The 13,523-nt window shown below is 42.0% G+C and overlaps 1 protein-coding gene across 7 annotated transcripts in view; it reads right to left on the reverse strand.

Annotated features, from left to right (window-relative positions):
* Nucleotides 1-13,523, reverse strand: part of cica (capicua transcriptional repressor a) — a 124,680-nt gene that overhangs the window by 41,227 nt on the left and 69,930 nt on the right. For all 7 annotated transcript variants that reach the window (XM_062047380.1, XM_062047384.1, XM_062047383.1 and 4 more), the window contains exons 4-5: nucleotides 8,205-8,336; nucleotides 7,598-7,751 (exon numbers count right to left, since the gene is read on the reverse strand). In XM_062047380.1, coding sequence (XP_061903364.1) covers nucleotides 7,598-7,751; nucleotides 8,205-8,336 — 286 coding nt within the window. The remainder of the gene's footprint in view (nucleotides 1-7,597; nucleotides 7,752-8,204; nucleotides 8,337-13,523) is intronic.

Raw genomic sequence — 13,523 nt, forward strand, 5'->3', positions numbered from 1 at the left:
GTACCAATTCACGTGAAATCAAGCGATGCCATATTTCATTTGTTGCATTTGACGTCACTCCGCTCCAGCAAACAGGCGGACCCCCTTGGGGTAACATTGGAATTTTTCATGCCAACAAAGAAGGCATGCCTGATAGAGAACAATCAAAAGTAAAAGTATCCACTTTCCATGCAATTTTTATTGAATACGCCGTATACATGCTATTAGTGATTCTACTTGGCGATTTCAAAACCTCTGAATTTGTTAATGAAGACTAGTGAAGTGCGATACCACTGATTTTATTTCCGATCTGATACCGAGAAAAATTCAGGCTGGTGTTGGTGATATCGACCCGATACTTTGTGCAAATATATAAAATATGTCTGTTTAAATTTAAAAAGTAGTGTCCTTTCAAATGTTGCTGCTCTTTGTGAATCATCTTCAAACGACACAAAATCACGGCAAAAAAAATGATGGCATTATTCTGCACATGTTATATCTTATTTATATTATATTTTTATTAACAGCGTTTAGATAACAATTATTTAGTTACTTTACAGTGTGTTCCTGCTAATGTTATACATTATCTCAAATAACGAAAATATCAAAAGTATGGATATTTTGATTACAGAATCGATACTAGAGCATAAAGATCTGGTATTGGCGGCACTGATATTTCAGTATCGATCCGCACATCACTAATGAGAACTACAGCAAAGATTTACGTTACAATGCAAAAAAGCTGGTGTGTAATAAGTACAATACAGTACAAACACTTTGTAGGACTAAACAAAAGACAGGACTGGCACATTTAATATAATGGCAAAGACTACTTTCTGACTATGGCAACACACCTAGGGCAAACTGAAATAATGCACTCTTGCAAATGAGAGTGTAAAAAAACTGGACAGCTCAGTTATCATTACCAGCTGATTGTTAAATGTTAAATCAAAATTGTTTTATTATTAAACAAATGAACCTTTATTACTGTACAAAAGACTGTCTCTGTAGTGCTTGTTTTCTTTTTGAGTCATTGAGTTGCTTGTTTGTATGTAGTTCACTTTTACGACACTGGAGGGGGCATTGAACGCATCATAGCATCAACAAGCTGTGGAAGTTACACTGAACATCATAGTTCATTGTTTAAATGGCAGTGTGAGTCAATACAGAGTGGGTTACTTTATATACACTTTAATTTCACTAACTATGTGCTTACAACTTTATTGTTACTCATGTTGTTAGTTTTACTGTAGTCTTGGGGCTGTTTGACATCAAGTTCACAAGCTTAACATCATACTCTGGTTGGGGCCTGTTTGCTAGAATGATTGTTTGCATTTATTTTGTATTGAAAAACCACACACATAAACACACGCACACACACACACGCAAGTTTTCAATAGACAATTCAAACTATAAATCTGGACTTGGACATACCATTATTTCTACTACACTCATCTGAACGCATGATTGATGTCCTGACTAGGGATGTAAATCTCTTTGTGGTGGACAATTTGATTCGCATCTCATTACACGAGTTACAATTTATTTATAAAACAGAACGATTCATTGTAATTTGATTTAGTGTATAAACGATTCAATTTAGTGTATGAACGATTCAATAAGATTGGACACGGTGTATGAACGATTCAATGGTTAACATTTGTTGATGGACACGTTATTTTTTACAGCACAAACAAACATAAGCATTCCTTCCTGTGCATACGCTTCTCCTCATGTTAGAGGATAAATAGTTAGGACCTTGGCACCAAGCGCTTAGACTAAATCTGTCCAAGCTAAGTCTGAGCATGAACTGATGAAAACTACTTGGATGAGAGGCCAAACATATTCTAAGAAAACTATCAGTTAAATGTCATGAGAATAGCAATAATTTCATGATAGAGAACACCCATAGGCACACTCATCTTCAAATATAAACAAACCACATTCTATAAATGTGACATGCTTCCAGTATGTTCTAATTTCTAAAACACAACATATATCCCCAAAGATGTAAAATAAATTAAAAAGACGAACACATGTCATATATACTTATTTTCCACGAGTCAAGTCAAGTTTTAGCCTATGGCTCGACTGGGGGGCGGGACTTCCGGAACAAGGATGGGAAGTGTTGTAGAGTTGAGAGGGGGAAAGAAAGTTGCCGGAAAAGAGAGCGAGACACAGAGATTCAACCTGTTGTACGAGAACTAGTGGTGTAACGGTACGTGTATTTGTATTGAACAGTTTCGGTACGGGGGTTCCGGTTCGGTTCGGAGGTGTACCGAACGAGTTTCCACACGGACATATTAAGTAGCGTAACGCACGTTGTGTAAACAATGCACACCGAGGCACAACACACGGCATGCTAGCAGCTAACGGACTACGATAAACTGACCATACGTCCTCTTTTCACCGGACATTTGCGGAGCTGTCAGGGCGGAGTTTCTTAAATGCCTCATATGTCCGGCATTTTGAGTTAGGGTTGCATGTATTTTCAATGTACGTTCAGGGTTAAGAAGGGGTTAAAAACAAAACAAATTGTGCGCGCAGCAGCATTGGTGAGGGAGGGGCAGAGACAGAGAGAGCGAGAGAGTTATGATAAACGCGCATGCGTCGCCAGGCTCGGCTTTTTATCCATAGATTTATCAGATTGAATTTTTTATTATCTTTAGCAGGGGTGTCAAAAGTGTGCCCCGGAGGCCATTTGCGGCCCACAGCTAATGTTTTAAAGGCCCACGGCACATTCTAAAAATACTATTAAAATAAACAAAAACATAACAAAAGTGAAATAAAAAAGCTTAAAGGTTAAATGTAATTTTGAAAAAGTTGCAATGTTGACTAATAAAACAAAGCAGTTTTTTTTTCTTTCAAACTGTCATTGCTCAAAACATAATATTGAATCAAATTTAATGTTATTATGAATTATTGATGTATCCAAGGTTCCAATTACTTCACATCAAATATTCCACTAAGAAAAATATTTTTGGTGGAAGATTTTGCAAATTTGGTAAATAAATAACCCAAAAATTTATATTTTGTTGTTTTTTTACTTTACCGAAAATGAACCGAACCGTGACCTCTGAACCGAGGCACGTACCGAACCGAAATTTTTGTGTACCGTTACAACCCTGACGAAAACGTTGTATTTTGGGTCTGTGTGCGCTATTCGGTCGGATGTTACAATATTGACGGACGACACAGCACGGAGACGGGCCGCAGTGTTGACATTACGTATCTTGTGGATAAATATTTGGCAAGCAGCCGTGACTTTCACGTTCTTTTAAAGATAAACTGATTGCTGGTCTCCCCAGACCACGTATAGTATGTTTGTCTGCAACACTGGGTATAACCTGAATGTCACTGACGAAAAACTTTTACATTCATTGTTAAATCCTCCTAATAACCAGATGAGAGTCATGATTTATAATGTAGACGAGCTGAGACGCGATGCACCAGTAGCTGAACAGCAGCAAAAAAGACATTGCAGGCTCTGCTGCGGCACAAGCTTCTTCTTCTTTACAGTTTTACGGCAGTTTGCATCCATATATGTTGCATTACTGCCATTTTTAGTTTCATTTTATAATTACATTTAAGTCTCTCCTTGAGTCCAGTGCAGCATAAACTACAGTTAGCTCTCGGTTATCAATGCTAAAATACGTTGTCTGCGTTGGTGCTTATAATAACGACATTACTAGTATTTGGTCAAGATTTAGGTCACGAGATGTAAATACAGTATTGTTTGCAGTTATTTAGAGAGTTTTGTGGGCAAAATGGAAAGCCCTCATAGACCCCATTGTTAGCGGACTTTTTATGTATTTTTTTACAACTCAGAATGCATAAAAAAACAAAAACACGTGTGTTCATGTGTTATTTATTTACATGTCTTTCTCATTTTTGCCTATTTCCAGTATGACTGATCTGACAACACGGTCAGAGTGCAGAAGCGTTACTACTGTGACGTCAATCTCCGGAAAAAGCCGAAGGTATTCGGAGCGCAATATTCAAAATGGATGAATTCATTTGTGGCATTTTGTGATTGGACAATGGATACAATGAAACACAACTAAGCATATAAAGTCAACTTGTTTTTCCACTCTACTGGTACTTTTAAAGATGTGTTTATGTGTTTACACTCGATTGACCTAAAGATTCACAACTGAACTTTATCGATTGAGGGGGCTGTAACCGGCGCAGCCAAACCGGCCACTTCACGAACCGGATATCCGGTCACATCGGTTTATCATTAACAACCCTAGTCCTGACCCGACGCTCTAAAGCAGGGGTCCCCAAACTTTTTGACTCGAGGGCCGCATTGGGTTAAAAAAATCTAGAAAGGACATCCATCCATCCATTTTCTACCGCTTCTCCCTTTTTGGGGTAAAGGGGGGGCTGGAGCCTATCTCAGCTGCATTCGGGCGGAAGGCGGGGTACACCCTGGACAAGTCGCCACCTCATCACAGGGCCAACACAGATATACAGACAACATTCACACTCACATTCACACACTAGGGCCAATTTAGTGTTGCCAATCAACCTATCCCCAGGTGCATGTCTTTGGAGGTGGGAGGAAGCCGGAGTACCCGGAGGGAACCCACGCAGTCACGGGGAGAACAAGCAAACTCCACACAGAAAGATCCCGAGCCCGGGATTGAACTCAGGACTACTCAGGACCAGTGTTGGGTTAGTTACTGAAAACCAGTAACTAGTTACAATTACTAGTTACTTAATTTCAAAAGTAACTCAGTTACTAACTCAGTTACTTACATCAAAAAGTAATGCGTTACTGTGAAAAGTAACTATTTAGTTACTTCTTTTTTTCTTCTTTTTTTTTTAAAGCTCCCATTAATGCCCTTTTAGCCTTCATTACAATACTGTTATTGCACTGGAGAATAATACAATCTGTTGATCAACTTGACATGCATTTTAATTTTAATTTTAACATAATTAATGAAAAACAGTGCAACATAAAAAGGCATTTCTCCTTTCTTTAAACTTGGACCAATGACCATTAATAAAAAACAAGTTAAAGTGCAACATAAGAAGGCACATCATCTTCCTTGAAACATAGATAGTGAAATAAAGCCTGACATCTGGAGTGATGCTGCTGTCTTCCACACTTGGAGCCATGGATTGTAGAATCCTTGTTTTCAGTGGCAGGATCATTGACACAGATGGTGCTCAATAGAGATGTAACACTTTTGAGGGGTTTAAGCACCTGGATGACCTCCTCTGCCACTCTCACATCATCATCAGACAGGTTGATGATGTCTTTGACATTTGCCTTCAGGGTCTTGTGGGTCAATGCAGAGTATATAGCTGCCTGCTGCTGCAACATATCATAAGTGGAGTTCCACTTCATTGGGACATCATGTATGAGCTTTATGAGTAGGCAGCTTTAGCATTTCTTGCTTTGTCTTAAGCACATGAGCAGCTGTTGTGCTAGGAAACCTCCTTCCTGATCCATCCTATTGACTGAGATTCCCTTCTGTGATGCCAAATTCACTACATGTGCAAAGCACCTACCTGTGGTCCCAGTCCTGCCTCATTCACTGCAATTATTAGATTTTTGGCATTATCACTTGTGACTGGGATATCTTTATCTTCCATTCCTCCACTGCTTGTGTCAGTACCTGTGCAAGGTGACTCTCGTAGAGGGGGCGTGTCTGCTCATCTGCCAGTCTGCTGTGATAAAGTGAGCGCTTATCGTCACATAGTTTCCCTGGACGTGCACCAGTCTGTCGTGAGCGCAACAGATGATGCTCGGGATAGTTCATCCACAACTTTTTTCTTCTCCTGCTCATAAAGATCTGGCACAATCTTATCGCTGAAGTGGGTGCGCAACGGGATGTCGTAACGTGGCTCAAGCACGTTCAGCATGTGTTTAAAACCCTCGTTTTGCACAACGGAGTCTGCACCTATAAACACACCGATTAAATGGCGCGGGGCGTTCAAGCTCCTCTGTTACTCCGCTCGCCATGACCACGCTGTGTGTGGACTGAACGTGCATGCGAACAACCTTTTTGTTTTGTTTTATATATCAAACCGCAGATCACGTGTGTGCCTTTTCTTCTCTCTGGCTTGTGGCAGAGGAAGATTTAGAAGAACGACAACGCAGCGCATCTGTTTCTAGCCGATACTACATAAAAAATAACGTAAAATAACGCAGTAACGCATCATGTAGTAACGGTAACTGAGTTACTGAATATAAAAAAATAACGCGTTAGATTACTAGTTACCGCCGAAACTAACGGCGTTACAGTAACGTGTTACTTTGTAACGCGTTAGTCCCAACACTGCTCAGGACCTTCGTATTGTGAGGCACATGCACTAACCCCTGTGACACCGTGCTGCCCCTGGAAAGGACATATTTTTAAAAATAAAATGAATAAATAAATAAAAATTATATTCTGGGACTTCCAACGGGCCGGATTTTGGATGCTGGCGGGCCGTAGTTTAGAGACCCCTGCCCTAAAGTGATTGCTAACCCATAAAAAAAAACAGTCATAGTTGTCACTACAATTATCACATGAACACACACAAAAGTACTGAAAATTTCCACTGTTTAGTACAGTATCGGAATTGGTACTGTATCGGTTCAAATGTGAAAGATACCCGTTACTAAGACTTAGTTGTAAAATATGTCATGGACACGTGAGAGTTTAATACTTTGAATGGCACTTCACTTTCTGAGTAGAGTACATTAGAGAGTTACCATATTTTTCGGACTATAAGTCGCTCCGGAGTATACGTCGCACCGGCCGAAAATGCACAATAAAGAAGGAAAAAAACATATATACGTCGCATTTTTGGGGGAAATTTATTTGATAAAATCCAACACTATGAATAGACATTTGAAAGGCAATTTAAAATAAATAAAGAATAGTGAACAACAGGCTGAATCAGTGTACGTTATATGAGGCATAAATAACCAACGGAGAACGTGCCTGGTATGTTAACGTAACATATTATGGTAAGAGTCATTCAAATAACTATAACATATAGAACATGCTATACATTTACCAAACAATCTGTCACCCCCGATCGCTAAATCCGATGAAATCTTCCTCCCCGGTGTCGCCTCTGGTATGTCCTTTCTTTCTGCTGCTCGATTGCCGTTCTCTGCTGCATATTTCACTACGTCCAGCTTGTAATCTGCAGTTAACGATTGCCTTTTCGGTGCCATTTTAGTTCAGCCCTTCTCAGTTTTTATAAGTTACCGCCAATGTTGATGTGATCCATTTTAATAGCTCCGGCAGTAGCATATAGCAGTTAGCATCCCATGACCCACAATGCACTTCTGCCATGACCCTCCCCTACCGAATTCTTATTGGTTGACGTGTGTGTGACGATTGCTGCCATTTGCTTCGTCTCTTATGTGAATGAGCTAAATAATATTTGATATTTTACGGTAATGTGTTAATAATTCCACACATAAATCGCTCCGTGGTATAAGTCGCACCCCCGGCTAAACTACGAAAAAAACTTTGATTTATAATCCGAAATATACGGTATACACGTTAATGAATAAGTTCATAGTCACTATCTAGCACAAGTTGGCTATCTGCATGTGGTGTTGCTATGCATGTCTGACACGCTGACGGCATCTACGTTTTCTACTCACGGGTCGTCCGTGTCGCTCTCCGTCTCGCTGTCGGCCCCGCCTCTCTCTGTGTGAGGGTTGTCATTGGTGGGAGGCGGGCGTGATGGGGATCGCCTCTCCGGGTCCGGTGGGCGAGGGCGCCCATCGCTCACCGGGGCCACGCCGCACAGAGGCTCTGAAAGCAAACCCATGTCGCTGAAAGCCTCGTCATTGCCCCCTTGAGGAATGAAGTGGTACTACTAAAAGCCAAAAGAGGCCCCAAAGAGAAGCTATTTGAACATGAGTAATCCCACTTTTTGCCTCTCATCATCTTCATCACTGGAGTGAATAAACAGACTGCGATATTCCAAGTGCGAATGCAAACAGTGCTGAGTTGCAATGTTTCGGGACACGCTGACATGGCCGCCAGCTTGCACAACATGTGTACTTTTGGCTGCCGTTCTGTTCCACACACAAGCAATGCTTGATAAAAATCTGCACAAATGCTCATTGGACATGTTATGTGCAATGCATGAAATGTACATGTAAATATGTCTATTATTGCACTGTATGATAATTTCATCACAATATTACTAAACGCTGCTGATATTATTTCAATGTTGTACTTTTTGTTCTTCTTTTTTTTTACCTTGGCTCTGATTGACAAACTGCTGGCCGTCGGCGGGCTGGGCGGCCGCTCCTGGTTGGCTGGGCTCCAGGAAAGGGACGAGCGAGTGCCAAGGGAACACTGGCACAGAACGAGGCTCCACGTTGGTCCACACTGTGTTTGCATGGACAGAGAGAGGACAGCAGGGGGAAAGGGAGCGGTCAGCATGTTTGTCCATGTCAGTGCAGATAGAAGCCTGACTTCTGACCCCGCTGCACTGCTGAAGACAGAGTTGCATACATTCAAAGCTTATTAACACATAATAATGGGACTGTCTGCGAATGGGGCGGGACATTACAACTCTGTACTAGGACTGTGGGATAAACCATATCAGTATATATCGCGATAGACATGTAATTTTTATCGATAAAAAATGCGTCCGTTATTTTTTTCTTCTTCATCGGGAGAAACCGAACGCTGCAAAGCAAGGTTGGTTGCATGAAGAAAGGCATTTGCTTACTGGTAACCGAGCAACGCAGGAGGCGATCACTGATCAGTGGGAGTGACACGCTAACAGCCAATCAGGTAACAGTATTAACTATCACCTTTGGCTGTGCAAATCTTGTTGTCTCGCGGTTGATTCTTTGCATGGAGTGAGAAGAGAACGTAAAAATGAAGAAATTGTGGATAAAATAGGAAAAGTGACCTCAACAGTATGGCAGTATTTTTTTTTATTTTTTTTTTAAGGGACCGTACGTAGTCAGTTCAATGTGATCTGTAAATGATGCAAGGTGCTCGTTCCCTTAGCCACGCTCACCCTTTAGAGCAGTGGTCCCCAACCACCGGGCCGCGGCCCGGTACCGGTCCATGGACCGATTGGTACCGGGCCGCACAAGAAATAATAATTTTTTTTAAATCAACATAAAAAACACTATATATACATTATATATCAATATAGATCAATACAGTATGCAGGGATACAGTCCGTAAGCACACATGATTGTATTTCTTTATGGCAAAAAAAAACAAAAAACATACGGGCCTTGAGTTTGACACCTGTGGACTATTGGAAAAACACGCTCAGGTGCCGGGAGCGATGCACAGAGGGAACCCTCTTGCGTCCTGTTTGGAAGCCAGAGACGAAGAAAACAAACGCACACGGACATGCCAAATTATTAATGACGGCAAAGTTGTATTATTGTTCGATTTATTGACCTCCCTCAGAGTTCATAAAAATTACATCCACATGTGTCATGGTCAATTAGGTGTAAACTCGCATGAACTAATGCAGGGGTGTCAAAATCAAATACAGAGTGGGCCAAAATTTAAAACTGAACAAAGCCGCGGGCCAAGGTTGAACAAATTAACCTTTTAACAGGGACCCAAACAAGTTTTGCATTGAATATTGAACAAGCAAGGCTTATATAATAACTTTATAGTGACATGCAAAATCGAGTTTCAAATAATAATAATAATTTAAAAATATCAACGGCATATCAAATAAAATAAAAATAAAAATTGAATGCCTCTTTTCTATTTGCATCCTTCTGAGGTAAATATCAAAATAAACTTTTTCCACAGGCTAATAATAAATTTGAAAATAAAATAACAATAATGAATGAATCAAACATTCAAGCCTTGAAGTAGCAAGAGAAAGTGCATGAATAAAACATTAATTATTGCTCAGTTTGCTACACTGATTTGCTTTAACACTGAATATGAAACAAGCAACGCTTATATAACTTAATAGTGCAAATTAAACTTTCAAAAAACAAACGAAAAAACATCAATGGTATATTAAATAAAATTTAAATAAAAAATCGAATGCCTCTTTTGTATTTTCAGCCTTCTGAGGTAAATATCATTATATCAACATAAACTGGGGGCGGGGTTTGGTGGTAGCGGGGGTGTATATTGTAGCGTCCCGGAAGAGTTAGTGCTGCAAGGGGTTCTGGGTATTTGTTCTGTTGTGTTTATGTTGTGTTACGGTGCGGATGTTCTCCCGAAATGTGTTTGTCATTCTTGTTTGGTGTGGGTTCACAGTGTGGCGCATATTTGTAACAGTGTTAAAGTTGTTTATACGGCTATCCTCAGTGTGACCTGTATGGCTGTATGCTTTGCATTCACTTGTGTGTGTGTAAACGCTGCATATATTATGTGACTGGGCCGGCACGCTGTTTGTATGGAGGGAAAGCGGACGTGATGACAGGTTGTAGAGGACGCTAAAGGCAGTGCCTTTAAGGCACGCCCCCAATAATGTTGTCCGGGTGGAAATCGGGAGAAATTGGGGAGAATGGTTGCCCCGGGAGATTTTCAGGAGGGGCACTGAAATTATGGGAGTCTCCCGGGAAAATCAGTAGGGATGGCAAGTATGAGTATTAACGGTGAATGCGGTGTAACAGCGGCACCGCCGCTGTATAATACCGGCGGGCCAGCTCTAATGTTAATTTGATATTGCCTCAAGGGTCAAATGAAATTACACGGCGGGCCAAATTTGGCCCGCGGGACAGAGTTTGACACCCATGAACTAATGCGTCGAATCCTATTTGTAGTCTTACTTTATCCGCAAAGATTGACACAATTCAATGATCTGAAGACCCATCCATCCATCCATTTTCTACCGCTTGTCCCTTTCGGGGTAGCGGGGGTGCTGGAGCCTATCTCAGCTGCATTCGGGCGGTAGGCGGGGTACACCCTGGACAAGTCGCCAGCTCATCACAGGGCCAACACAGATAGACAGACAACATTCACACTCACATTCACACACTAGGGTCAATTTAGTGTTGCAGTGTTTCCCACACATTCATTTATTTGTGGCAGCCCGCCACGAAAGAATTACGTCCGCCACAAATTAAAAAAAAATTAAAAACTTTATTTTATTTAATTATTTGTATTTGTTATTGTTAATTTAATTTAATTTGTATTTCATTTTATTATTATTATTATTATTATTTTTTAATTATTATTATTTTTGTTTAATCTTATTATTTATTTGTGTGTGGCGTCGCGTGGGTCTCGCTTCCTGTTGGGTGGGGTCCGTGCCCGTGTGGCCCGACCTTGCGCTGTGGGGTCTCTGTTGGCGACTTGATGTGGTGGCGGCGCGGCGCCCGTGTCTGGTCTGGATACTGTGTCTCGGTTGTTTGGGCGGTGGTGTGTTTGTGCGGGTTTGGGTTGGGGTGGTGGGGTCTTTTGGTGGGGGGTGTCTCTTGTTTGCGTGTTGGCGTTTGGGCTTGCTGGCGGGCTGGCGCTGGCTGGTCTCTGTGATCCTGTTGGCGTGTGGTTGCCGGTCGCGTTTTTTTTTTGATCGCTTTGATTTGATTGGGTGGTGCTGGCTGTCTGAGGGTGTTGTGGCTGCTGTTTCTGCTGCCGTTTGTTTGTGGTGTGGGCGCCCGTGGCTGCTGGGTCTGGTGCAGGGGGGTGGCTGATGTTGTGACTGGTGGCAGCGCGCGCGCATGGTGGTTGTCGGGGCTGACAAACTGTGTATATGTATGTATATGTGTGTGTGTATGTATGTATGTATGTATGTATATATATATGCATGTGTATGTGTGTGTATGTGTACATGTGTATGTTTATGTGTATGTATATATATATGTATGTATATTTCTGGGGGTACGTTCTGGGCCTGCCTGTCGGGTGGGGGTCGGCGCCTTATGCTACTGCATCCGCTGCGTGTCTGGAGCTCCTGGGTCCCACCGTCCATCCCTTCCGGGTGCCCGTCTTGGTTGGGGCCTGCTGGGTCTGGTCCCTGCGTCTACTGTGGTAGCTTGGTGCTGCAGGGTATTCCAAGGTGCTGTGAGTCGGCCAGTTGTTGGGGTAGCGACCTTGTGTGTCAGCATGTCTGTGATCTTCTTTTAATTCTTTTTTTTTTTTTAATAAATAGATTTAATTATTTATTTATTCTTATTTTTTAATATATTTTATTAATATTATTATTATTATTATTATGTATTTATTTATTTATTTCCCCTACCTCAGGGGGAGGACCCCGCGGGGCGGTTGCTGGTTGTTCCATCTCCATCGTTGGGGTCCCTGCGGGTGGGGTGGGTGGTTCCCGTGGCCCCGTGCTGGGTGGTCCTGTGGCGGCCGGCTTGGGTGGGGTGGCCGTGGGCTGGCCTCGCCGCGCTCTCCGGAGGTGGGGGGGGCTCGTGGGGGCCCGGTTGCCGGTGGGGCGGGGGCGGTCTTCCCGTCCGGTTGCGGGGGGTCTCCGGGCCCCTCGGGCGGGGCGTCCCGCCTTTCTGTCCGTGTGGGGTGTGGTCTCTCGCTGGCTTGGGGTCTGGCTGCCCCCTACTTTTCTCGTGCCTTGTCCTCTGCCGGGTGCGTCTGTCTGTGGCCTGCTGCTGGCCCTTGTGGGCGGCGCGGTGGGCCAGGCTCTGGGGTTCCTGTTGCTGTCCGGCTTGGCTGCGTGGGGGCGGTGGCCCCTGGTTCCCTGGGCACCACACCTACTGTTTGTGGGATGGGCTCTCGGGGAGGCTGGGGCCGTACTCTGGCTCCCGCACACACTGGGAGTCAAATGTATTGTACATGCAAATTCACATATACTCACTTGCATACATACAGACATACATAGGTACCTACGCTCCCACATACATATACAAATAAATACAGTACATATTTACACACTCAAAGTTTGTACATCCACACGCACATTCATTATACAAACATACTGTATACACATACTGTACATATACATTCACTGTAAAAATATACATATACACATACTGTACATATACACTCACTGTACAAACACACACATACACATACTACACATGTACATTCACTGTACAAACACACACATACATATACTGTACATATACATTCACTGTACAAACACACATATACACATACTGTACATATACATTCACTGTTCAAACACACATACTGTATACACATACTGTACATATACATTCGCTGTACACACATATACACATACTGTACATATACATTCACTGTACAAGCACACATATACACATACTGTACATATACAAGTACATATGCACACATACACTCATGCACATAATCACGTTTCATCAAACATATATTAACGTTGTTGCCCTAGGGTAAACTGGGTATAACACATGGCACACTGACAAAGCTTAACCTATTGTTACTATAACAATCTACAAGGTTAATGTAGGTTGCTTCTCTTTCTTCCCCTCCATTTTTCTGCATTCTTTCGTACCTCAAGTTATCATTACGTATATGTATTGTTGCATTTGAACAATTGTATTGTTGATAATAAAGGTAAAGTATTGGTATTGTTTATTATCAATAGCACTACTTCTATTGGTATTCATATTGCTCCATTTTTAGTGTAATAATGCTCATGGTCACTTCTGTATTTTTTTTAAATTTTCGCTA

Source organism: Entelurus aequoreus, linkage group LG05 (genome assembly GCF_033978785.1).
Source record: "Entelurus aequoreus isolate RoL-2023_Sb linkage group LG05, RoL_Eaeq_v1.1, whole genome shotgun sequence".
NCBI lineage: Eukaryota > Metazoa > Chordata > Actinopteri > Syngnathiformes > Syngnathidae > Entelurus > Entelurus aequoreus.